The sequence below is a fragment of the Penicillium cataractarum genome (genome assembly GCF_028827025.1).
Source record: "Penicillium cataractarum strain IBT 29864 chromosome Unknown utg000001l, whole genome shotgun sequence".
NCBI classification, from domain to species: Eukaryota; Fungi; Ascomycota; class Eurotiomycetes; order Eurotiales; family Aspergillaceae; genus Penicillium; species Penicillium cataractarum.
In genome coordinates, this window is record NW_026622737.1 from 1396822 (window position 1) to 1421700 (window position 24879).

Consider the following 24879-nt stretch of genomic DNA (forward strand, 5'->3'; position numbering starts at 1 on the left):
ACGAATTTTTGCTCACCTAAATTCAGTGTGTTTCCGATGCCTGGCAACAGCCCTATGGGGCCAACAACAAAATGGACACAGGTGTATACACTAAACTGACCAATACATATGGCTTCGACCTCGAGGTGGGATTCCAGAACACAAGGCATTGGAGTTTGGGTACTAGTCATACTGATCGTTAAATAGGCATACTATGTGTCGCTGATCGATTGCTATCTGAATGGTAATGGCCAAGTTGACACGACCGCTACTACTAATAACGGCCAAATTCCCCGATGTTTCTACAATGGCTATGTGAGAAGTGGGTATTGGTATGATGACGGCACTTTGATGCTGAATCTCTTCTTCACCAATTTCTAACTTCCTTTGATTCATGAGATATTTGGACATTAGTTGGAAGCTAGGACTACGATGGATTTTGAGAAGTTTTCAATTCTGATGTATTTCTGCTGCGGAATAAATCACGCATTAGTGTCAATTATCATCCAATTGTAAGCAGTGATTTATTCAACCAGTCTTGAGTGACGAAGCAAATCGGATCTCGACGTGAGATTTGTCATGTAAGTGCTGAATGCCAAAAAAGATTTCCATAACGGGAATTGGATCAAGCAATGTGTGAGCGAACAAGTCAGGAGCAAGCTGTTTTGGAATGAATGCTTCATGATCTAGATCGACAAGTCATGATCACTCACAAGACCGGCTCACCACCAGCCCGAGGGCTCCAAGGCCATGTGCCGCCCAGTTCCAATATAATTGGGACTTTGGGACTCCTTGACCCGCTTGATGGCCTCTGCCGCAACCTTCTTTCTCCAGTCTAGTGACATCTTAGAGTCATAGTGAACCCACAAAAGAGGCAGAATATGCACATCCTGCGCACAATATTTCAGGATGCTGTCGGGAAGTGGGCGAACATTAAAGATCTCGAAGCTTCCTCCCAACTCTGGAGCGAAAAGCTGCCGGCCCTTCTCCTTGAACTCTCTCCAAATACGCCGTTGCTCCCCGTTGATTGGGGCATCCCTCTCAATACACTTCGCTAATCCATTGACACATCTTTTGGAGAAATATCGGGTGGCAAGCTCCATAAGTTGGAGATCAATAACACCAGCAAGCTCAACACCAAAGTGGCTGAAAAGCGCATCAGAGTCATTGCGAACATCAAAGAACACTTTTGGAATGTTTGGCGACTCGAGAATAGCCAAAAGAGTCTGCCCCCTTTTCGAACTGCACACTGTGAATGCCTTCGTCTGAAGCGTGTAAATATCGACCAGGTAGATTTCTCCGAGTGGGTAGATGAAGACCTGCAGAATTGAAATGGTCCCGCGCCGCGAGAGGTCCACACCCTCAAGGTCAACGTAGAGTGACGGGGGATTTGTTGGAATGTTCTCCATCCTCTCGATGAGTTGAATCAACCCTTCTTCCGTATCGATAAAGTTGACGGTCTTCCCGCCGTCCAAGCTCATCTCTTGCAGCGATTCCTCAAGCGGAGAGATGGTCGAAACTCTTGTAACCGATGCGTCCTTGCTCACGGCTCTCGTGCATATGTTGAAAGTTCCAGGTTTTGTTGCGGACATCTTGGGTAAGCTTTGTGAGAGCTCTGCAATCGTGTTGGACTGATAGCACACTCAGAATGCGGCCGTGAGTTGTGTCCCGGATTGGATTTATGCTAAGCTCACTTCAAGCTGGATAGAGAGAAAGAGCTGAGCGTTGTTAGAACGAGAGTTGGCAGAAGGGGAGAGTTGGCAGAACGAGATTTATAAGATAGCTCTATTGACAATAAAAAAATTATGACAGGCTTTTATAGGCATATGAAAATTCGAGGTCCGGCACCAATAGACCAAATATATGGTGCGCTAGAAACGCCGTGATCATTTACTAGTCTGGAGCTTCGAGCATCCGCGAGTCCATGCTTGTGTCAATGAGACGTCACGAATCCAAAGGTGGAGATGGGGATGGAATATAGAAGAACCGAATATCTCAAATTTTCGGACTAAGCAGAAATTTATATCATAGAGGTATGATATGAGATCTTGAAATATAAAGCTAGAGGTTTAAGTTAGAAACACAACAAATGATACGGGGCGCCGTTGACAGGAATCGTTCGAAACTTGAATGGAAGACATACCTATATATCGCGAAAGCCTTCAGATTCGTCAGCATGCTGGAAAAATCTTTCCCGTAGCTTGGGTTCCTAATGCCTGCCTAAATGCGCAATTCGAGGGTCTGAAAGGTTGTGGGTGGAGCCGTCCTGACCGCGGAGATGATGACCCCAACACAGCCCCGCATACATAGCTGTAACTCTCGCTTGGGGCGTGTTATTTTGGTATGAGAGGGCCCAAAGAGCTAACCGCTGTCTCTTAATAACCTTTCATAAGTTTGGTGGCGGCCACAACCTCATATATGGTCATGGTCTGCTTTGGATAATTAATTGCTAAGAGACAGGCAATCCTGTGATAGTATAAAAAGCCGGTGCCTCAGAGGCATATAATTACAAAAGAATCAAATTAAATCGAGCAACCTAGATTCTCTGGAAGAGAAAGATGTCTGGCGAGAAGAAGAATATCTATAACCTAGGTAGGTAGCAATGTCGATGACAAACGGCCCTGGTCATATGACCGACCGTGATCGTTGTGAAAGGGCAGCCTTTGGTTTCTTTGTCTAACCATGCCCTTGTTACAAATTCCATCGGCAAACTTTAATGCTAGTAGCCAGGTATAGTCCAGAATGGTGACTCCCTCGTGTCCTTTGGCCTATCCAATGCTTGGTTGCAGAACCTATCAGCAATCTCATTTTTTCCCTCGGAATCCAGATGAACTTGACTTTTCCCTCCTCTTTCAATCTATCATGAAGATCAGAAGCCTCCTCCAGAAGATCTCGGTTCGCAACGCTGTTACCCGCAGCATTGATCCACCCGTTCTTGGTCCACTTGTAAATCCATTTCTTCATACACTCAACCGCGTATCTAGAATCTGAATAGATCCGGACATTTAGCCGTGGGTTGTTGTCTAGCGCGACATGCTTCTCCAGGGCTTGCTCTAGCGCCACGATGATAGCTGTGATTTCGGCGCGCTGGTTTGTAGGTGTAGGGTATGAAGGCAAGCACCTGGTCCAGGCACGATATTTTCCATATTTTGTCTTGAAAACAGCTGCGGCAGCTCCTATTGCTCCTGGTCGTCCGTTGCCTCTACAACCACCATCGGTGTAGATTACCATGATATAGACCATGATGGTGAGATCTAATAATGTCGACAATTGAAAGGCGATGATCAAGTGACATGCAAAATTCCGTGCGATCGATAGGCTTCACCACTTGTCTTTGGCGCGTGTGGAGTTTGGATACACTGTAGGACCGTATCTAATTAGACATAGGAGAATCTCTTTTGCGTTAATCCTTTTGGTATCCAAGCTTACCCGCACTTTGGATTCTTGGTTGTCGAGTTCAAGGCTTGAGCGAGGTATGTATTAGGAAGACATGGTCGGGAAAGGAGAGAGGTTTAAATTGCCTGGCTTGTGGGGGGAAGGGAATTCATATGCAGAAGTGTCTACTGTCTTACTCTCAAGAATGTGCAAACGCGCGATCTCGCATGTGGGGACTCGGAATACTCCTGAAACGTTGGGCGTTTGCCGCTAACCTGGAAATGGAACCATCCACTTTATCAAACTTGGGGGCAGATCTCGATTCCATTCCCCTGGCCTGAATTTACCAAGACTTCTTATCAGCCAGTAGCTCTCGAATTATTTGTCAGGGTGAGAGGTCATTGATCAGCACGGGAATTTATTGCTAGATCGACACCCCAAATTACTAATTCGATACATCACATCGCAGGACTGAACCCGTCGACTTCTACTGTCCAGTCTGGTGGAAAGTGCGCTCCTTCGGCTCCATCCCAGCCCCCAGCCATCATGGCCATCGCGAGCAGCAGAGAAGCGGCATCTGGCATGTAAGGTGTCGCAACCCGACTACCTCCCTCGGGATATCCAGCATCGTCAAATTGGAATATCGGGTCGATCAAGTACGCGATTGCCTGGTCAATGTTACCCAGACGTAAGGAGTTCAGTGCTAACATGGAGAAATCCCAGCCGTATGAGTCCTCCAGTGCCCACAGCTCCTTGACCTTCTCTGCTGTGTTCTGCACGATCGTCAAATTGATTGGCGGGCCGGTTGATGGGGGCGGCAAAAGACCGTAGATGCCAGTCATTGCCGGATGGTCGTTTGTCGTGTCATTGCTAGTCCACATTTTGGGGATGCCTTCGTACACGGCATAGGCATCATCATCAATGGGAAGTGGCGCCAGGTTCTCAAGAACCTTGGTCCACAATTGCGGGGCTGACTGGCCCTGTCGTTCTTTCCAACGAACTGCAATATCCAATCCAAAGCGCCAATATGCCAGCTCAAAGGTCGGGTTGACGGTTACATTGGGAGAAGTGTTTTCGGAGACAGGGTACATGGGCGGTCCCAAATCATAAACGGCAGTTGTGCTGTTCCACCATGCAAATGAAGCCATGAAATCAGCAGACTCGGTCAGAATAGCGTCCCACTTAACGAGTGTTGCGTGAACCGGATACGCTCGATACTCCAACTCGGCAAAGTACATCGGGTGCGGCTGTTGCCATATGAGGAGGGCGTTGATCTCACCAGGAGCAGATCGGCCAGTTGGATCCGTCATCTTCCCCCATCGTGCTCCATTATACCCTTGGTCCTTGGCACGCTGGATGCTTGAAGGGAGAAGCCTCTCGTAAATTGAGGGGATGCTGCGCTCCAACAGGTCGAAGTGATTCCAGCGGGCGAACTGGGCCAGGTGCCACAGACTCATTTCGAGATGGAACTTGCCATACCAGCCATTGTTGACTAAACCGGACTCCTGGGGCGGGTTTGATGATGCTTCATTCACGGCAACGAGGTACTGAGAGAGTATTGTCCGTCGCTGTAGCTCAGCAGCGCTGCTATTGACAGCCGCTGCTGCTGACAGATCAATGAATGCCCCTTTGCACCAATAGGATTGCCACCAAGACGCAGATGAGCTCTTCAATTCTGCGAACTTCAGCTCTTTACTCTTCTTGCTTGGCTCAAGAGAAAAGCCGATAGTCATGCGCACACGGCCACTCTTCGAATAGAAGTTGTAGCGATGCGTCCCATCCGTTGGGCCGAAGATAGCTCCTGGGGTCTCCCAGTTGATCGTCACATAGTAGCTATTCTCATCCAACGTGTGCTTTATCTCAGCAGAGTGAGAGTTGATTGTGGTCAATTTTGTGGAATGATTGGAAGTCGCATTCCAAACACCGACGAATGGGGCGTCAAATTTGTTGAGATCAGAATACGGAAAGTCAAAAAATATCCCCATGCCATCTTGGAGGAGTTTCGATTCCACGCTAATTGCGACGGTATCAGAGGCTGGATCCGCAACTGTCTCGACGGCAACAGAGCTACCATTGTAGATGAAGGATGAACTGATCTTGCCAGACCACAAGTCTAAATCCTGGGTCTTTTGTTGAAGATCTGCCTCAGTGACAGTGGCATCACCGAAAGAGAATCCAGTCCTCGCTAAGTTGAGACGCTGAGGATTCTTGATTAACCAGTTCGAGATGTCATTTTCAGCCGGATTGGGCATGTCATAGTTGACAAGTCTCCCGTGGGTCCACCAGTCAAGTCCTGTGAAGTCTGCATGGTGTCAGTGCGTTTCCAGAGCACGTATGAAGTAAACATGTATCCTACCATCAGGCGAAGTTTGCCCTGCCGTAGTTGGTAAGCTGAAGTTATGCCATCCCCAGGTGGACATGATGGCGAAAGGGGCGAAGGTCTGGAGACCGGTGACATCGGCACCGAATGCAAAGTTCCCATTGCCAACTTGCAACGGCGTCGAATCTGAACTGGCATTTCTTCTGACATTCAACGATTTGATAATCTGCGATCTTCGGTCACATGTTACCGCTGCATGTGAGGTGCTTATTATTAGCAGCAAGTACAAGCTGAGAACTTTCTGCATCATCCGTCACTATAGATGTTCTCAATTGGTTCTTGAGGACGCGCTGCTCTCTGCTTCTCTCTCACTCGATTGATAAGAAACTCTATTTTCTTAGAGGAACCTCGCCGGCTTTTATACTAGATACAACCAAAATAATTCGGCGTGGCTCGAGTCTCAGAGGTCCAAAATTTCCCCGCATGCCCGAGCGCGATCGGCAGCGGGGAAAGATTTGGGTGATTTTCGGCCTCTGCTTCACCGAGTTGGTCGAACAGAAAGAACCTAAGAGCGAATGAAAGATGTGTTTTCAGAAAGTTTTGAAGTTCATGTCTCCTCGATGTTCTCAGGTTTTGATCCAATATAGAATACCTCTCTATCCTTGACGTCGACAGGCTGTCATCGGTGAAGCATCTGCCGAACTCTTGGATAACCTTCTGGTGATTCACATCGGAGGTAAATCATGCACCAATGAATCGCAAAGATATTATTCCAGTATCGGCTAATTGAGAATTGGCTAATTACAATCTTCCGCGGGCATTCAATTGGATTAGCCTGTGAAGTGATTCCTTCACCAGATGCCATAAGTGCAGAAAGATGCTTGGTTGGCATAATCGAGGGCTCCAAATTCTATATCAGCCATAAAAGAAGAAGAAGATGGATAAATTAATCTTATGGCGATATTTCATCGATTTTTTGGGTTAGAGTTGTAGGTACCTAATGTGCAAGGAGACTCGGGCTCACAGGGGTTTCAGGGTAGGTCTGGAATATATCGTTGTTCTCGGCTACAGGAATTCCAGTTGTTGTTAAATTGCATCTCCATCTTAATGGTCTTAGATTATGCTGCGAGCCCAGTTCTGCCTCAACAGTATGCAGAGTACCTACATTAGGCTCCAACTTGGTTTTATTTTGAGAGTTACGTGGTTCTTTCATCGACCCGAACAGCATTGCTGCCTTTTCACAGCCACGCTGATCGGTCGCAGATTGTTCGATGACTTTTTCCTAGATAGCCTTTTCGCTTAGGGAAGTCTTGGAGAGAGAAAAAAAATTTTGCAGGTTAATTGAGGCGCCGTGTACCTCGATCTGATCTTCCTGACCCAACGGAAAACCGGCAAGTCCAAGCGTGGCTTCGGTCAGATTAGCGGCGATCGTTGCAACGTTCCAACGCAGGTCAACAAAGATTTCTTGGTCCGAGAATCATCAGGATTAGCCAAATCATAAATTGAGTGGGGCCAACCTCGACCGATGGATTGATCAAAGAAACAGTCGCGATTCAAGGGGGGTGGTTGTTATTCAAAACACTCAATCTGTACTCCGACAAATCGATTTGCCTTTATGGTCAAGCCTACCGTTATTATTAGCATCGTTTTCAATTGAAGCGGACAGTCCCTCCTCCATAACTATTATCCGATCTTGTCTATCGACTTTGAGAAGCTCGAGGGGAGTACGACACATCTTTCAATGGCCGGCGGGTCAAGCCTTAGGGCCAAAAGTTCTGCAACGTCGAGGGACGATCCGGGATAAAAGGTTGCAAAAGGACCAGTTAGAGCGATGAAATATGTATCCAGAATGATATGAACTCGCGTTTAGCGATGCGGGGGTCTCAGGGGAGAGAGTGATCGACAAACATCTGAAAGATTGGGGCACTCTCAGTGGATCGGCGCGATGTTTATGTGGAGACACGTCGGAATGCACTCACCACGATGCGACATTGATCTGAGTCGGTTCCTGGCAGCAGATTGACAATGTGGGCAATTTATAAATAGCGATGGGACTCCCAAAGCAAAAAAGTCAACCACTCCGCACACTTCAGTGATGAGACTTTCTCTTCCATTCACGATACTTGGTCTTGGCCTTGGTGCCGCGGCTCGACCACATGCCTCGGGTATGAAAAACATTGAGAATGTTGTTGTGCTTGTTCAAGAGAATCGGTCGTTTGACACTCTCGTCGGTGGCCTTACTTACAACTCCGCCATCGATGGATTGGTCAACAAGAAGTATTGCAATCCAGCCAATGTTTCGGAGCCGAATTCGGAAGATGTGTGCGCGGCTGACATCGCGAAAAACGTCGCGTCGGACGACCCTGATCATACCATCACTGGTGGTAACATGCAAGTCTTTGGCACTTATCACCCAGGAGTAAACTCCAAGTCAGCCATGAGCGGTTTCGTCACTGAGCAAAGTTATATGTATAGCTTGCAAGACAATATGATGGAAGCGGCCGAGGTGATCAATTACTACAAACCCGAGCTTGTCCCTGTCACGAATGCTATGGCAGAGAACTATGTACTATTCGATCGTTGGTTTGCGGCTATTCCTGGACCAACAGACCCCAATCGCGCATATCTGACATCTGGTACGTCTTACGGTCACGGTGACAACGGAGAGGTGTTTTACAACGCTGGAATGCCCCAAAAATCGATCTTCCAGCAGCTGTCTGAGAAGAATATCACTTGGATCAACTACCAGAATACAACCGATATCGGGCCCTCAAGCTTCCCGCCCGATGCGATGTTCTATCAATGGACTGCCAAGTCTGGGAAAGACAAAACCAATGTCCTTCCAATCGACCGCTTCTATACGGATGCCAAGGCTGGAAAGCTGCCTCAATTCACCTGGATCAACCCAGAATGCTGTGATTACATGTCGATGCACCCCAAGTCTCCTATCAACATGGGCGAGAATTTTATGAAGGGTATCTACGAGGCGTTACGAAGTTCCCCACAGTGGAATCAAACCTTGCTCATTATCACCTGGGATGAACATGGAGGTTTCGCCGACCATGTACCCCCGCCTACTGGTGTTCCTCCTGGGGATAGCCTCACTTACACGGAGAAGGCAAGTGATGGGCAGAATTATACTTTCCATTTTGACCGTCTCGGCGTGCGTGTACCGACGCTGTTGATCTCCCCTTGGGTTGAGAAGGGCTTAGTGCAGAATAAGCCGAGCTCTGGCGATAATGACTTTACTCACACCTCGATTCTCAAATTCGTGTCTGAGCTTTGGGGGTTGGAAAGTCTTACCCCACGGGTTGGGTGGTCGCCCTCCTTCGGTAACTTGATCACCAATAAATTCCGAGCCGATACTCCAGAGACCCTACCGAACGCGGCGGGATATTAAACGTCGAATGCCGTATTTTCTATAATCTCGCTGTACCTTGGCGGGAGGAAGGATAAAGAACAATAAACCGCAAACTTCGCTAGTGCTTCTCGGCCTGGCAGGCTAGGAGATTGGGAGATTTATGTCAATGCTCTATGCATTATTTTGATCTTTTTATCTTGATTTCCTATGTAGGAGAGCCGTCCCCGGGACCTGGCCTTATTACTGCTTGCAGTGACTCTCCTGATGGTAGAGGCCCACACCAACCGTAAACATCGCAGCGACATTGCTCGAATCGAGGGCAGCTGCGAGGGACGTGATCAATAAACCGTCACTTTCAATGGCGGCAATCAAACCGGAAGAAGAAGAGACTCACTAGACTGCATCCATGCCGAATATAATATGCCATAGCTTTTCAAGGACCCAGCCAACACCAAAATCGTTTGTCAGGTCAGTTGTCGCGGCCCAGTCTAGAATCCGTTGATAGTCCTCCTTGGGTCGTACTCTAATTCTGTCCTTGCTAACTGCGAATTGACCACAGCAGACATTTCCTATGGCGCCGGGAACCTTGTCCAAGGTAACGTTAAAGATTTGCTGATAGGCGTCCGAGAAATAAGCGCGGATATCGTGATTGTCAATGTCGGCCTGGCTGGGAGTGAGCGGGTATATGCTTGTTGGGCATCCTGGATTGTGCTGGCATCGAAGGTTCACATATCCATAGGCCTCGATTGACTCGAGTCGGATATTCCTTAAAGTGTTCAATGTATAAGGTCCGAAAAGGTCATTGTGCCACTGTTCGGGGAATGCGTGCACGAAGATGGAATATTCCGGGAGATGATCGTAGAAGTCAATCACGTAGGAAAGATACGCGGAAGCCTCACGTCCACGGAGCGTGGGAGGAACTAAGAGGCCAAACTCGGGAGATCGCTCGGTCGTATAAACGAATGGTACACTGCCGCTAAACATGGGGCGTAAGCCTCCGGGGTTCGAATAGCCGGTAGAACCAAGTTACCTTTCCGTACAATAATCCAGCAGCCAGGTCAAGTCATCGGTATGAATCGATGCGAGGACAAGGCCAACGCTGGCATTTGCAGATTTTGAGGCGTAAGAGTTGGTCAGACCGACAAGTTGGTGGACGACATCATGCCGAAGAACTGCCCCGGCTGTTCCTGGCGATCATTAGAAAAGTGTTCCAGGCTCGGTAAGCTCCGCGGGGGTCGTCAATACCCTGCCAAGGAAATAGATTACTCCGATGTAGGAAATAGGATATTTGAAGCACAACCAGAAGTATACTTCCAACTATGGCCCTCCTCGGAGTAAGCCAGAACAATAGGCGTGGTTTCTGCATACTGGGCGACTCGAGCTCCGGGAAGGGGGGGAGGGATATACGTAAAATATTTTTCTACTCCGTACTAGCCAAGGACTCCTGATTTCCTGGGCAAGCCAGAGGGGCTACTAGTTAACTACGTTTTACTGGTAGAGGATATGCGGAAATCAACCAAGACATTTTAGCTCCAATAGATAAACGCCTATTCTTAGCACTTGCTTGGAACTTTCAGGAAAGAGTGGTTCACGACAAGATCTTGGGCCACAGGGCCGCTACTATTGGTTTGTATGTAAAATCGGGCAGCACATAACCAGCGCAAGTCTCAAGAATTTTCCATGAAGTTCGGCACCATATGGGGACTTGAGCACTAAGTGGGGAGATAGGGGGGTTCTAATGTCCTTCTTATTGGCTTGGAAACAGGGCTGATTTCCCACTTTGGCGAATCACGGCACCGTCCGGAAGAGCCAGGGCTCGTAGGGTGTTGGTGCTCCACTGCCGAAGCTCCCTTTTGTCAGGAGCTGTTACTCGTATGCTTGATGAACCTGTTTGTATGTGACACATACATGCAAGACGGGCGCTGGAGGGGACTTCTTACGGCACATGGACCGGTTTTCCTCCAGCTGTTCGTTTGATAAATTCGGCTGCTTGCTCGCCCGAGTCATATTTGCATACCGCTTATCTTGGCTACGCACGGATGAATCACCAACTTGGCAGCCAAGATTGACCGCGTCTTGGTGTGACATGTTCCTTGCAGCGGCCATGTACCCTTCTTCACCCACTGCTCCTCCCATTTCTTTTCTTTCCCAGAAAATATGGTGTCCTTGGTTCATCATTTCCTTGCCAGTATCCCACTATTGCAGAGCTAATTTCTGCACAGTTCATTGTAAACGGGTTGCCTCACCTACGGGGACCTAATGGGAAACTATTTCTCTAGCCCCCATAACACTCCGACGCGCTACTGATTGCAGGTCGAAATATGTAAGTGATCGAATGCTGTATTCTGTTACAGGAAAGTCATTGGGAACTGATACATAATAAGAAACTGAAATCTGAAGTAATATTGCTTTAAGCAAGTTGCATTTCGTTATCATACTCAAAGGTCTTGATTGCCAGCAAGGTCTCGTGGTTCCTTCTTGAGGTCATCGAGTAGATGGCATTCGGCAACGTCATCGCAGTAAACCGCTCCCAGTCTTTCTAAAACCATCGAGCGCTCCTCCATTGTCAATGCATTATTGACACCGACTATTCCACGCGGAAACCTTCTAGTCTCCTCATCTCTACTAAGAACCCATACACCTCCCTTCGCAGGAAATGCGACCCTGCGGTCAATCGAGAAGACCGGCTCCAATTCATAAAGATCACTGCACAATCCGCCGATCCACAGATCATAAGGCGACTTTGGGTTGTGCCAACAACCGCCAAACTTTCGAAGCTCATGGCAGAACTGATCTTCTTCAGCTTCATTCCAGGACCGCTCAGTGGAATCAAATCGGTTGATGCCTAGATATTGTAGCTCGACAGGGCCGAGCTCTGCGAGCCATATGCCGCCGGAGGTAGGGTAGCATGCAGTCATGCCACTCTGGATGTCATAGCGTTTGGTGGAGAAGTAGCATCTGATGTCAGGGGTTTGGTCCCTCTGAGGAAGTTCGGTGACCAAGTCTGGCTCCTCAGCGGTTCGTGTATAGCTGCTCAGGCGACGGGAAAGGTGTCCCTGAAAGGTCCAAATAAGAATAGCGAAGGAGAGTAAAACGAATAGGATCTTGACAAGAGAAGTAGTTGAGAAGCGTGTTCTTTGAGCTCTTGGTAGCTGTTGAGCCTCATCTGCCTTCTTGTTCAAGCTGTTTTCTGACATATTGATGGTTGCCGATCGACTGAACTTTGAAATGAGGGGCCCTGGAAGTACCCTGAAAATTCACGGGAGGTTAGGATATCAGTTTGAAACTAGGTAAAAAGTCCACGCAGTTGGGGGCAGAAGTATGTTTTTGGGGGTTGAGTTGAAGATGAGCGAATTCGTGGCCGGTTTTGAAGGGTGAGAGGAGTCTTGGCACCCCCGCCAAGCACACTGTCGACCCCAAATTACCTAGGTAAGACTCAGCCTCAGTCAGCGAGACCCTGCTTACGGGCTATTTCCGTTTATACAAACTTCTAGCTCTATCAGTATCATAGTGATTTGGAGAATGATATACTATGCCAGAGAAATTTCATACTCTACCAAATCGGAGATTATACGGCATTCAAGATATACTGTGGCTGAGGCGAGTATGACCTTAGTCCTTGAATGACTATACTGAAGGCTACCTTGAAATTAGTGACTGGGAGGTTATACTGATATTGTAGGAGTCTGACAGGTCCATTTTCTGGCGCAGGATTATTGCACATGCCCACAGGGACCAGGGACCAGCAGGGTCTCTTGTGGCGCTGAGGGTCTTGCAGAAAAGGAAGAATGATTCGGCAAGTCAGGTGAGCTTTTTGGGGGCGGGTACTGTTTTTAGTTTTGTCTTTTCTCCTGCATCTACTTTACGAATAAGAGTTTCAAACTGCACATAGGCTCTCTCTTGGCGTCCAGGAACCAAACGATTCAGCCAATGATGGAATATCAGCCTGGCTATGCACACGGGAAATGAGCTTAGCTTGGTTATATTGAAGGATGCTCGAGTCTGTGCGGCTTATTGATATTAACTCTATGCCCTGTATGCCTTCGTGTATATAAGGCTGATGTCGGCCATGAGAAAATGAAGTCAGTATCTCACAAGCAGTTTCGAATTTGTCTTTCTCCAACATTGCGGGTGTTTTGAGTCGGTGCCAGTCAAAATGATTAATTTACGGCGGCTACCAATTCTTCTTGGCTCGGCATTACTTTTAATTTCTTCCACAAAAGCTGCACCTACCCACGAGGGCCCCATCGAAAAACGCGATGATGATGCCAGTGCTCTGTGGACATGGCTACACTTCCAGGATTGTTCTTCTGATCAACAGAAGGCGATCAAACAGGCGCATGAAGATGCAGTTACAATGGCTGAGCATGTCAAGACCATTGACTTTGGCAATGATCCTGGCGCTCTTGACTACCTCGGCCCAAGCGCCCTGAACAAGGACTGGCAGAGCAACATTCAGTCCGTGTTCGAGCATATTTCGACTTTCCGACTCAGTGGCGTCTGGCCTGGCTACAGAATGAATGCTCGCTGTGGCTCAGCGAACGATGCGAAGTATCAGAACCGCTGCAAAAAGCAGGGTGTCATTGCCTATCAGTGGAATACCAAGACAGATGCCGCGGATCCGAACACTGCGCCTAGCTATGATAAGGCGGATGCTGTTTCCAACATGCATTTCTGCGAGCAGTTCTTCTATTACAAGAAGCTGGATGACGCTGTTAATGATGTGAAGGATAACGACAACTTCAAGTGGAGATATGATGTGACGAAGTACAAGAACCAAGGTACGCTATATTCCCATCCATGAATGCTCTGCGCTCTATATAGCTAACCGCTGCTTTTCACCAGCATACATTATTCTGCACGAATTCATGCATGCTACAGTCATGACCTACTCACAGAACAAAAATCGTCGAATCAAAGATCTCAGCATGTATGTATACGAATACAAGCGGCGTGATTCTGATCGTGGATATGATCGGAAGAAGGTCAAGTGGGATGTTTATCAGCCGCTGCCTTGCAAGATTCTGGCACGCACTTCCAGACAATACATTGCCCAAGACGGGATTACCATGAACGGTACGTTCTATGTAGCCGCTCATCTACTTCTGTTACTTACGTTCCATCTTATCTTTGACAGCGGACAACTATGCACAATATGCCTTAGGTATGTTGATTCTCTCTCTCAACCAACAAGGTTGTTCCACTAAAATATAGGCTAACCCATCACAAAGCCAAATACGTACAGTCTAAACTAGACGGCAATCAGTACCCCTGGCTCCCCCTTGCCGATCGTGAAGCTCTCGATTGGGAGCCCAAGACCAGCGCCATGTTCTTGACAGAAGGCAACGGAACATTCGGCGTCAACGGAGGCGAGCTTTCAGCAGATGGCTTCACCACTAACGACGACGGAAGCTATATTGCCAACGACCTCGATGACAGCAACATTATCACACTCTCTGATCAGGCCGATACCGACACACTCGCGCCGGATACAGACTTCCCTGAGACGTATAGAAACCAGATGCGAGAATTTAGCTCTTATGTCAATACTCCCGACGCCAAGTGCGCCAAGTCAGGCGGTAGCAACCCCTCGGGCCGGTCGGCATTCAGTGTCTCTGAAGCCGATGCAAAGATCAAAGATTTCTGCAGTGATACGAAACTTTATAATCATGTTTTCACTCCACCCATTGATCAGGGTACTGGACAGACAAAGGACGGGAAGGGAAAGGCTCTCGGTGTAAGCGGGAGTTACAGCATCAATGGTGGTAAGGACAAGCTATGGATTGGTGCCTACTTTGCCTCTGGTAGCTGCATGGGAATGACTACATGGCCGCCCAAGGGTGAGGGTCTCCGCGACACTGACATTTGCATGGACCGATTGCGTACTATCATGAACGGGGTATGTCTATTTCTGCCGCTTTTGACTTGATATACAATACTAACCACACTGCTTTCAACAGTGCGATACCTCGACGACGGACCAGAAATATGGCGGAAGTCTCCAAGAAGTGTGCCTGGTAAGTGGCTGATATACATCATCTAGCCTCTGCCATCATTCACATACTGATAATACCAACAGGTATACCAACTGATGGCAGTTGGCAGCGGCGAGTCTGATCCAACCGGTGTCGGATCCAGTGGCGATCACGGCGAAGTTAAGTGCAAAGACACCGACACTTCAATCCTCGGTGACACCTTCAAGAATACCTGCACTTGCTGGTACGAGAAGCTCCCCGACCAGACGGATATTTTCGGCATGCCCAAGTCAGGCGGCTGTGGCTCGATCAACTTCATGCCAGCCTGGAGCTACTCTGAAGATCCGAGCTACCAGCCGGAGGACATTAAGCCAGTTGCCACTATAACTGCGTCTAAGTAATATGTGGGGGATTAAGTTTATGGTTTCTGTCAATATAGTGTCTCTATGTATATTGTTCGCACGTATGGATATAGTTGATCGGATAGCAATGATTAGATTATGAAATGTACTTTTTACTCTAAAAATATGCTAAAACCGGCTGTCAATTATCCTCCTCCAATCTAGCAGAGATGGAAAGGACCCGAAAATGTGGGGGCGGCTTCGACCACGGCTGTCAACCCCGCTAACTAGTGAAGAGCAACCAAAGGGGCATGTTTGTGACCGACGAAGCCGCTGTGCATCAACGTATTCCAGTTGATCACCACCTATAGCGACCTAAGCGACCCTTTTGAGTGCCTCCAGAATCGCATACCTCGACCCGCACCAAAGAACAAGATGAACCTCCAATCCTTACCAACCGAGCTCCTCGAAGGCATCCTCTCTCTCGTGGACATTCACACCCTCCTCCTCGCCCAACGAGTCAATCGCTGATGGGCCAACTGCACCCAAGAATCCCCCAAACTCCAGCAGATCCTATTCTTCCAACCAGCACCAACAGCAACACCCCGCAAACAAAACCCATTTCTAGCATCCAAATTCCCCTACTGGTTTCCGGCCGATGACTACAAGTCATGCACTATCTCCTTCGGCGCCGGCGACATGCAAGATTTCCTAGAAAGCAGCGATACATATCGACGCCCAGAAGCCAACTGGCGCCGAATGCTTGTCCAGCAACCACCCATCCTAACTCTCGGGTGGGTAGAGCGCGGCATCGCAATCTCGGATATGGTGGACTTGCACCGCTGGGAGGTTCCGCTGCAGGTCTTTGGGGGACTACGAATGAATATGCTCTACGACATCGTTGTTAATAGCTCCGAGACCTCGTCGGACTACTTTTATTTTAGAGTATTGTGGTCTTGGTACGACAGTTTTGTGGATGAGTTGTGCTCACTCAAATCGGATCCAGATATTTCATATCACGGGGAGAGGGTCACGGAAGCACTCAGAAAGGGGATGCAGAGTGCAGATGTTGTTCTTGATATGTAGCATACCAAACGCTTGCCGTTACATATTTTACATCAGTGGGAGGAAGATACGTGGACGTGGGACCTGGTGCAGGGGCTTCGGGCGCCGATGGGGGATTTAGGGGATGATCTGCTGCATGATATGAGAGAGCTGAAGGAGGTTAATGGTTGGTCTTTGTCGACTGAGATGCGTAGCATTTATTCAATGGAACTCACCACTTGCGACAACTACATGCCGGTGCCTGATGATGATGACCTAGATCTATAATGTCTGAGGGCATAATGGATGGGCTGAGTGTATATAGAAGGTGAAGAAGTTCTAGGTAGAAGAAGGGAATGAGATGTGTTGCTAAGGTGTCAGCCATTTAGCAAACCCGGAAATTATATAGTTTCTATTATATCTACATGGTCATAATATCGTGATCTCTATGCACAGTAAACAAACCCAACGCTGCTGTCTGAACTCGCGTCGGTCCGACGATCCGGGATAGTATGCAATCCCGAGTTGTATTAACCCCAGGATGCTCGATCCTTGTTCCTTTCCGGGAATTTTGAACGACATGTCTACCGGTGGACATTTGGCACGCCCCCGGATGAGTCTGTAACAGTAGACATTCAGTCTCCGGCCGCATGGCGCGTTAGAGATCGCGCGGCTCGCTCACGATGTGTGAGTGAGGACGAGATGATTCAAGAGACAGTGGGAGGGGGTATATCGTCTGATCTGAGGGGGTGGGATTGCTGAATCCTGGCTGAAAGTTTGGGCAAACAAATCATCCTGTCCTGGCTCATCGGACGTCATCATCAAACCCAATCGCTTCATGTCCAGTTTCCCGACCCTTGGAGGCCCGACTTGCCTCCATGGAATCCGCATGGCTATAGTCACCAGCGCGAAGGGCGGGATCAACGTAAGAAGGATAGTGGCCATGGCCCGGATTGAACGGCGACACATAAACATTTTGATGAGCAATTTTGACCAATTTACCCAAAACAGCAATTTCCAACTTCAACTTAACGCTGTAAAGCGTGGCTTTCAGAGTGGTCTGATAGATATAAAAATTCATAAACTCAATGACCATCAACGCAATATCCATCAGGATACAAGAAACATTGACAGCAAGTAATTGCAAGATAGTCTTGCGACTACCGGGATCCGAATTATCTTTTAACATTCGGTTGGTTTCCCACATGTAAAAGCTGGAGAGGATGACCTCCTGGACGAAGAATCCGGTGAGTTGGATTTTCTCCATGATATCATACCCCGCAACGGAGGCGGGGGATTCGGAAAAGTTTGCGGCGAATGTGAGGACGGTAGTCGGGACATGAAGCAGGAAGATATTCATGATAATCATGCCCTTGACCATGCGCAAAATGCGCTTATTCTCTTGGACCAAGTGCAGGCGCGAGTATAGCACAAAGGACTGACCGGTGACCATGGTCCACCAACCCACGGTCAATAGCGTGACGGGGACCCATGTGGCGGTGGTGAGGCCGAAGAATTTGATCAAGTATCCGACCGAGTACGGAAGGATACCGATGGAGGAGACGAGCATACTCCAGAAGTAGGGACCTTGGTAGCGTTTAAAGGTGAGGAAGATGAGCACGATCAGCTCGATCACATTATACCATGCGACGCCCACAAAGGTCGCAATCGTGATGCGCACCCCATCGCTATTACCGGTATAGCTGCCAACGATCCAGTTACCAGGACTGGCTTCGCTGGACGAGGACATCGTCCAGGACGGTGTACAGAGGAGAAGATCCAATGGCGAGGAAAAGAAAGTATTTGGCGAAGAAAGGAAAAGCACGCGAGTGCAAGGTCCAAGAGAAAAAAAAAACAGGCAATTGACTTTTCGCGGGGCGATTTGGAGACAAAATGGGGCTGATTTTTAGCAATTGGAGTTTTACCAATTGGAGAGGGGCTGGGTTTCTTTTTTTGTTTGGCCGTTTCGTTTGATCCCCTTGGCAGGCTAAGCCACAGTGGGGCTGCCTTTTGTGTTGCTCTCAGGATCACGTTCCTGTCTCAGCTAATGGTTTGATAAGATTAAGATTGGGTTATGAGCTTATAAAGTTTGGTCGAATGATGCAGGTCAGGGATGCTATTTCCCGATCGCGCTATCGAATATCATGATCACTATCAGATTATATCTCCAAGAATGACAATTTCATAGTGAAGCAACCGATTCCATCCCGTGCGATCGCCTAGCCACAGGCCAAGACCGAAGAAACGGTTCCTTGGCCCGTCTGTCTATCCCTTCAATGGTATCTTTTGAGCCATGACGATCTGACGATCATCGTGACTTCGATTCAGGGGCCAAAGTCATGGCCGAGAAAAAGCGAAACAACTTCTAACCATGGGCAGAGAAATCAACAAGACCAAAGGAACAAGCAGAAATTGGCAAATCGTCCAATCAAGCAACACATAAAAATCCACCAGCAGCACCTCCATTACACTATTTAATTCAACCACGATAATCATATAACCCACTACCTATTATAGTGGGAGAACTACTGACAGATTTTGAAGTATTATCTAATTGGGGGATTCGCTAACTAATCTCTACTGACTACTTTGGTCTTACTGATTTCTCTAGAATTAGTCTATTATATGGATTACTTTTCTATTTTATACTATTTCGTTGATTTAATTATTAATGTAGAGAGTTATCGCGAAAGGCCTTATAGAAATAAGAATAGGGGACATATATACTCTTTTTGATTTATATTGTTATGGCGTTTCCTAACATCTTGCCTTACTATATATATCGGGACCTGGGTTATGTCCGCGGTTGGGTAGCTGGATCAGACTATTGTATTAAAAGATCTCGAAGAGACGATCGGAAAATATCAAGATTTTAGGTATTTAAAGGGGGGAGGGGTTGCATGATTTAAACCCTTAAAATCGTGTACCCCACCCCCTCCCCGCCTGTTTGGCCCAACTCCCGACTATCTTTAGTGTAAGGATATGTCATTATGATAGCGAGTCAGTATTACTTAAATAACTTGAAATAATGGAATTTAACATAGACCAAAGACTTTCCAAAGAGCTTATGGGCTTTACCGGGATGAAACTTCGGTATATGGGGGTTAATGTCGCTAGCCATATTTCGAGGTCAAGTGCTCTATGAGTTTCACGTAAGGTACTTTCAACTCGACATGAATAAAAGGAGCCTATATATACCTAGGAATTGCCTTTAGCCTCTAAAAACTGAGGTGTGGCTGATGTAAAAATACCACGCTGAAACAAAAGGGGAGTCGACACCGTTTCTAAGAGGACACGGGATCAACAGAATTTGTGCGGGGGCGGCGTGGAAGTACATTTAGTGCTAGGGGACTGAGACAAATTATGGGTCGAGGTGCTTAAATCTTGACTTATTAGACTCTTGGCGGCGACGAAATGAGTCTCTGAGTGGCATAAACTTCAACTTTTGCAGTCAAAGCGCTTCAATTACGCGTGAGTCGGTTGTCTCAGAATTAGAACGATATAAATCTTCGCACGAAGTCTATTCTTATTTCAAGATTAATATAAGAACTAGGTTGAAGAGCTATTGGATTTGTGATCCTCTATTGTTTTGTCTTCCTACAAATTACAGTGACTGTACGTGTTTTGAGCCAAGGAAGCTAGAAGAGCGATATACTGTTGAGAATTAACTGTATGTGAAATACTTGATGGATCGCCGCCCACGGGACCCTTCGGCTATATTTCTAGGCTAGTAAAGGAAACATCGACGGAGACTAAGACTGGCACTACTGCGGAGCTTGTAACCTAACATAGTAAAGGTTTGGTTTTATCAAGGTCTGTTGGGGGAAACCCTTCCTCAAGTTTTAAAATTATCCTGTCATGGAACAAACCCCTGTTGACCAAGCTGTTTCTTTAGCCGTTTTTAGACTTACTGAAGCATGTGAACGGACATGATCACGGAATTTGGCTAGCCAACTGATGCTCTTTAAGAAAGCCGAAGCCATGGTTTAGGACTACGAAGCGATACTTTATACCGGGGTTCTGTCCAGCTATAATCAGTATACAGTTTTGCCATCACTTAACTTCTCGGTTTTGAATCTTCAGTCATGAAGGCCATCTTTCTTGCTACAGTATTTTTAGCGAGTGCTGTTATCGCTGCAGGAGTTACCGGCACAGCCTTTGGTATGGCAACGGGCACTACTGGAGGAGGCGACGCAACTCCAGCCGCTCCCTCGGACCTCGCACTGTATGTAACCTCATTGTGTTTGCGAACCTTGAGAAGGTATGCTGAAAACGAATCTCAGGCTCGAAACGTGGCTATCCGATGATACGGCTCGGGTCATTCTGATCGACAAAACCTTCGACTTTACTTCAAGCCTGGGTACCACTACTTCAGCCGGCTGCTACCAAGTTTGCGACGTCTACAATGGCGGTCAGGACTACATCGGCACACTGTCGTGCTCCGGTAGCACAATGACCGCAGTTTCCTCAATTACATACAATGCGGCAGGCGCCAGCCCACTTCTTGTGAACAGCAATAAGTCCATCGTTGGTGTCGGCAGCGCAGGGATCATCCAGGGTCGGGGCCTACGCATTTACAGCGCCTCCAATTTCATCATCCAGAACGTCCACGTCTACAATATCAACCCACAGTACGTATGGGGCGGCGATGCGATCACCATCCAAGACGCGGATATGGTCTGGATTGACCATTGCAAATTCAGCCTAATTGGTCGTCAGATGATCGTATCTGGCTATGCTCCTGCAGGACACGTCACTATCTCCAACTGCGAGTTTGATGGTCGAACTTACTGGTCCGCAACCTGCAATAGCCAACATTACTGGACGCTGTTGCTCATCGGATCGAAGGATTTCTATACGTTCTCAGGTAACTACCTACATCATCTATCAGGCCGTGCCCCACACTACGGCATCAGTACCAGCGGCGCCACGAATATATTCCATGCGGTCAATAATTACTTCGAAAACATGAGTGGACATGCCTTTGATATTGAGGCGAATACCTGGTCACTTATCGAGGGCAATGTCTTCAGTAATGTGACCACGCCCATGACCGCCCCTTCAACCACAAAGTCGAACGCCATCTTCGACGTACCCTCAGGTACCGAGTCAGCCTGTACCTCGATCCTCGGACGTGCGTGCGTGGCTAATTCACTTTTGAGTGGCTCGGGGGCTCTGACTGGTGTGGAGAACACAGAGGCGCTGACGCAGTTGGCGGCGGTTGGCGCTAGTCGCATCGTCGCTGTCACGGCGGTGTCTGGCGTTGCTGCATCTGTGAAGGCCAGTGCCGGAATTGGGAAATTGTAACTAATGCTGTGATGTGAGGGGTCGGTTTTTAGTAAAGACTACCCTACTTAACCAGACTTCTGTTTAGTTATAAGATTCTTGGCATTTAGGAAAGTGTAGGATCTCCATAGGCATAAATTCTTTCATTCTCATAAATGGCAACTGCGCGTGGTTCCCGATTGAGGAGCTCTGCTACTGAGAGACGACTGTATCGTTAGAAACAATGCCGCCGAAAATCAAATTTGATGAAGAAGGCCTGTGAATACAGCAAGATATACAATGCGGATTCATGGCTTGGCATCCGCCTTCGGGGAACGGGGCGAATATTCTTCCTCGAAGGCAAATATTTTTGGCTAGCAGCAGATACTGCCGGGCCTTGGACATTTCTTTCCTCAAAAATGGTAAGTACCTAGCTTTTCATAAGGGTCGCAAAGGTTAATATATTAGGGCTCACCCCTTCCACCACCCAGCTTACTGACGGAGCGAGACTCCTAGAAGTCGAGGTGTTCAAAAACAGTACCGAAGTCGAGCGAAGACGAAACAAAAGCCGACAATCTCAGTTCAGATCAGCCAAATTGACAATATTGATCAAAGAGCATATCAATTTCGTCACTAAACGAGTTACAGAAGCTTTCCTGTGACTCATACTGTACCATTGGGAGAGCTATATCCTAAAATGCACAAGACAGACTTCTCATGGTTGCTAGTATAGTATCGTCCAATTAATAGAACGGCGCTGCTTTCCGACAATACGATGTTCTTTTTGCTGAGAATATCACCATTAGTGGTGACAATTACAATTTTAGTCATTGATTGAACTGTCGACTCGAATCATGTGTTAACTTAAGGTTGGTCGTAGCCTCGTATCAATTCGGAATATTATATGCCAATACCAAGATGAGCGGTATAGGGGATTTCGAAAACAGATTTCCCCCTAGAACCTCATTTTGACGTTGAATGATAAGTCTATCCACTCTCTGAGAATGGGTCAGTCGGAAGAAGTGCATAGTAGTAAGGCTTTAAGACGACTGTTTTTGTGGGAATCACCTATCTTGGAATCTTAGAATTTCTTGACGTCACACCCACCCGACTATTCTCCGCACACAAGCCACACGCCAGCCAGTTAGTAGTGTGGTGGGTGCCCTCATGCGAATCCTGGCCGTTGTATTTTTTTTTGGTTTTTCTATTCTTTTTGCCATGTACTTGGCCCTAGCTGCTACTCTTCAGCCGTAGGTTGCGTGGCCGTTGATCCACAGTCAAGCAAAACTCGTGCGGGATATGATGAAAGGAAAGGAATGGGAAACTTGTTAGTATTGTACAATCTGACAGGAAAGAATGGTATCAACTAGAATAGCATCATGATCTCGTTAAATTCCCTCCCATCGAGACCTCTCATAACGCCAGCCGTGTACCAAATGACGATGAACCATGCTTTTGTGTCAAATGCCCCTAACCAATCGAATGCAGGATACGCAATATGCCGTGAATTATGCCCCCGGCGACCAAGGCCCATCCATTATTTCTTGCTCCGAAGGAATGCGGCGACCTGCTCGTGACGCGTCACGAAGAACATACGCTTCCGGTCCGACTTCCAGACCAGCACGCCAATCTCGGCAGCGTACTGGCATGGAGCCTGGTACTCCTGCAATGTAGTGAAGTCCTTGAACAGGAAGCCAGCAGTGGCTCGGAGTCTGTCACGCTCCAACTGCCAAAGTCGGATCTGATCCGTCACGGTAGGCGGAAGGACCGAGGGCGGAATGCCCGATGTATTGGAGGTCGAATGGCCGGCATTATGCTTGCGTAGTTGGGGGTGAGCGTGGGTGTGTAGGTATGAGATGATCTGGTCGGCAGTAATGCCCATATCGATGGCGCGGCGCACTGATTGCCGGGTGACTTTTCCGGTGACCAGGTTTGGGAAGCGGTACTTGAGGGTCGTGAAGAGGGAGATGAGAGAAATTTGGAGCGGTGAGGAGGTGTATGCGTAGAGGCGGTAGTTGGTTTCGATGACAATGAACCCTGAGCCTGTACCTGACGCGCCGGGCTGGCCTGCGGGCCCGGTTAGGGAGCTGCCAACGGTACTGCCTAGGGCACTCGAGTCCGAGGTCAGTGTGGTTGCCAGTCGGGTAGGATAGAAACGGGTAGCTTCGGGCGACTCTTGATAGACAATGCCAAAGTCGGCTAGGTCGGCGAGGGTCCGAAGCTGGACAGACGAAAGATATTTCTTCTCGTAAGATTGACCGAGCTCCAAACTACTGAGCAGGAACAAGAATGAGAGAACCTCGACGCTATCCATACCGATGGCCTCGGCGCTCTCGACGTAGAGAATCAGAATATTCCAGACTTGGGTGTTGACATCCTGAAGCACGAAACCAAAGCCATCTTTCGTAATGTCCACACGGCGATCGCGAATCTCGACGAGGTGACCGGCTTGAAGCAGTTGCTTCACACCCTTGCTGAGGTTCACATCTCGTTGTCCGCTAAGAGCACTGGTTCCGACCATGTAGCCAAGCACACCTTCCCACTGTCGTCGTGCATACTCATCGAGGTCGGTGATCGATACGGGGTGTCCGCCAGGGACTTGGGAGAAGACGCCGAAGGACTGGGAATCTTCGGAGCCCATGAGAGCTTTTCGGAGAGAGGATGCGAACGGATTAGTGACCATGTAAGCGCTGACATTATCGGCGGTGAGTGTCTTGGATAGAATGTGAAGCCGACCCAAAATCGAGAGTGCATTATCGCGTTGCCTTTCAGTCGAATTTCCAATGTTAGCAACGCCGATCGTAACAAAGAAGAATGGGTATGATGCGAGCTCACTTCTTGCTCTCGGCTTTCACCCAAAGCTCAAGGTCCTGAGTAGGCAAGGGATCCTTCAGATAAAGAAGTGCCATAACGAAGCATTTTGCTGTTCTCGCTGTCAGTCTCGAAGCTGCGATCGACGTGTGGGGAGCTCTAGATACCCAGGTCAGGCAGCATTCGCCGAAAAATAGCGAGAGCAGTGGATGGCTGTTGATACAGCTTATTGAAGGTCATTCCAGGCAGGCTTTCCAGGTACTCGAGGGGACGAGACGTAGATGCCGCCATGGTGGTGACCTGAGAGACCTGGAGTCTCTGTCGCTCTGGGAAAAGAGAAGTCCGCGGTGAAGTCATGGGTGATGAATGGGTGCTTAGTACGGTAGTCGAAGCGGCCACTTCGCGCAG

General features: G+C 48.0%; 11 protein-coding genes across 11 annotated transcripts; 4 read left to right on the forward strand and 7 right to left on the reverse strand.

Moving 5' to 3' along the window:
• Window positions 1-701: 701 nt before the first annotated feature.
• On the reverse strand, window positions 702-1571 carry N7496_000457 (uncharacterized protein; the record flags this gene model as incomplete). Its single annotated transcript, XM_056693388.1, has 1 exon — window positions 702-1571. One exon carries the CDS (start codon window positions 1569-1571, stop codon window positions 702-704), a length of 870 nt encoding a protein of 289 aa, XP_056560117.1.
• Window positions 1572-3812: 2241 nt separating this feature from the next.
• On the reverse strand, window positions 3813-5774 carry N7496_000458 (uncharacterized protein; the record flags this gene model as incomplete). The annotated part of the gene is made up of 2 exons (XM_056693389.1): window positions 3813-5647; window positions 5711-5774. 2 exons carry the CDS (start codon window positions 5772-5774, stop codon window positions 3813-3815), a joined length of 1899 nt encoding a protein of 632 aa, XP_056560118.1.
• A 1995-nt stretch (window positions 5775-7769) lies between these two features.
• N7496_000459 (putative phosphatidylglycerol specific phospholipase) lies at window positions 7770-9074 on the forward strand (the record flags this gene model as incomplete). The annotated part of the gene is made up of 1 exon (XM_056693390.1): window positions 7770-9074. The coding sequence occupies one exon, from the start codon at window positions 7770-7772 to the stop codon at window positions 9072-9074; it is 1305 nt and encodes a 434-aa protein (XP_056560119.1).
• Window positions 9075-9240: 166 nt separating this feature from the next.
• N7496_000460 (DUF3431 domain-containing protein) lies at window positions 9241-10401 on the reverse strand (the record flags this gene model as incomplete). Its single annotated transcript, XM_056693391.1, has 4 exons — window positions 9241-9358; window positions 9430-10011; window positions 10066-10222; window positions 10281-10401. 4 exons carry the CDS (start codon window positions 10399-10401, stop codon window positions 9241-9243), a joined length of 978 nt encoding a protein of 325 aa, XP_056560120.1.
• Window positions 10402-10823: 422 nt separating this feature from the next.
• N7496_000461 (uncharacterized protein) lies at window positions 10824-11171 on the reverse strand (the record flags this gene model as incomplete). The annotated part of the gene is made up of 2 exons (XM_056693392.1): window positions 10824-10898; window positions 10944-11171. 2 exons carry the CDS (start codon window positions 11169-11171, stop codon window positions 10824-10826), a joined length of 303 nt encoding a protein of 100 aa, XP_056560121.1.
• A 302-nt stretch (window positions 11172-11473) lies between these two features.
• On the reverse strand, window positions 11474-12232 carry N7496_000462 (uncharacterized protein; the record flags this gene model as incomplete). Its single annotated transcript, XM_056693393.1, has 1 exon — window positions 11474-12232. One exon carries the CDS (start codon window positions 12230-12232, stop codon window positions 11474-11476), a length of 759 nt encoding a protein of 252 aa, XP_056560122.1.
• A 959-nt stretch (window positions 12233-13191) lies between these two features.
• N7496_000463 (uncharacterized protein) lies at window positions 13192-15411 on the forward strand (the record flags this gene model as incomplete). Its single annotated transcript, XM_056693394.1, has 6 exons — window positions 13192-13816; window positions 13881-14111; window positions 14173-14199; window positions 14267-14934; window positions 14996-15052; window positions 15115-15411. 6 exons carry the CDS (start codon window positions 13192-13194, stop codon window positions 15409-15411), a joined length of 1905 nt encoding a protein of 634 aa, XP_056560123.1.
• Window positions 15412-16050: 639 nt separating this feature from the next.
• Window positions 16051-16437, forward strand: N7496_000464 (uncharacterized protein; the record flags this gene model as incomplete). The annotated part of the gene is made up of 1 exon (XM_056693395.1): window positions 16051-16437. The coding sequence occupies one exon, from the start codon at window positions 16051-16053 to the stop codon at window positions 16435-16437; it is 387 nt and encodes a 128-aa protein (XP_056560124.1).
• Window positions 16438-17200: 763 nt separating this feature from the next.
• Window positions 17201-18145, reverse strand: N7496_000465 (uncharacterized protein; the record flags this gene model as incomplete). Its single annotated transcript, XM_056693396.1, has 1 exon — window positions 17201-18145. One exon carries the CDS (start codon window positions 18143-18145, stop codon window positions 17201-17203), a length of 945 nt encoding a protein of 314 aa, XP_056560125.1.
• Window positions 18146-20480: 2335 nt separating this feature from the next.
• On the forward strand, window positions 20481-21702 carry N7496_000466 (polysaccharide lyase family 1 protein; the record flags this gene model as incomplete). The annotated part of the gene is made up of 2 exons (XM_056693397.1): window positions 20481-20620; window positions 20679-21702. The coding sequence occupies 2 exons, from the start codon at window positions 20481-20483 to the stop codon at window positions 21700-21702; spliced, it is 1164 nt and encodes a 387-aa protein (XP_056560126.1).
• A 1495-nt stretch (window positions 21703-23197) lies between these two features.
• On the reverse strand, window positions 23198-24828 carry N7496_000467 (TFIIH/NER complex subunit TFB2; the record flags this gene model as incomplete). The annotated part of the gene is made up of 3 exons (XM_056693398.1): window positions 23198-24425; window positions 24496-24583; window positions 24639-24828. 3 exons carry the CDS (start codon window positions 24826-24828, stop codon window positions 23198-23200), a joined length of 1506 nt encoding a protein of 501 aa, XP_056560127.1.
• Window positions 24829-24879: the final 51 nt, after the last annotated feature.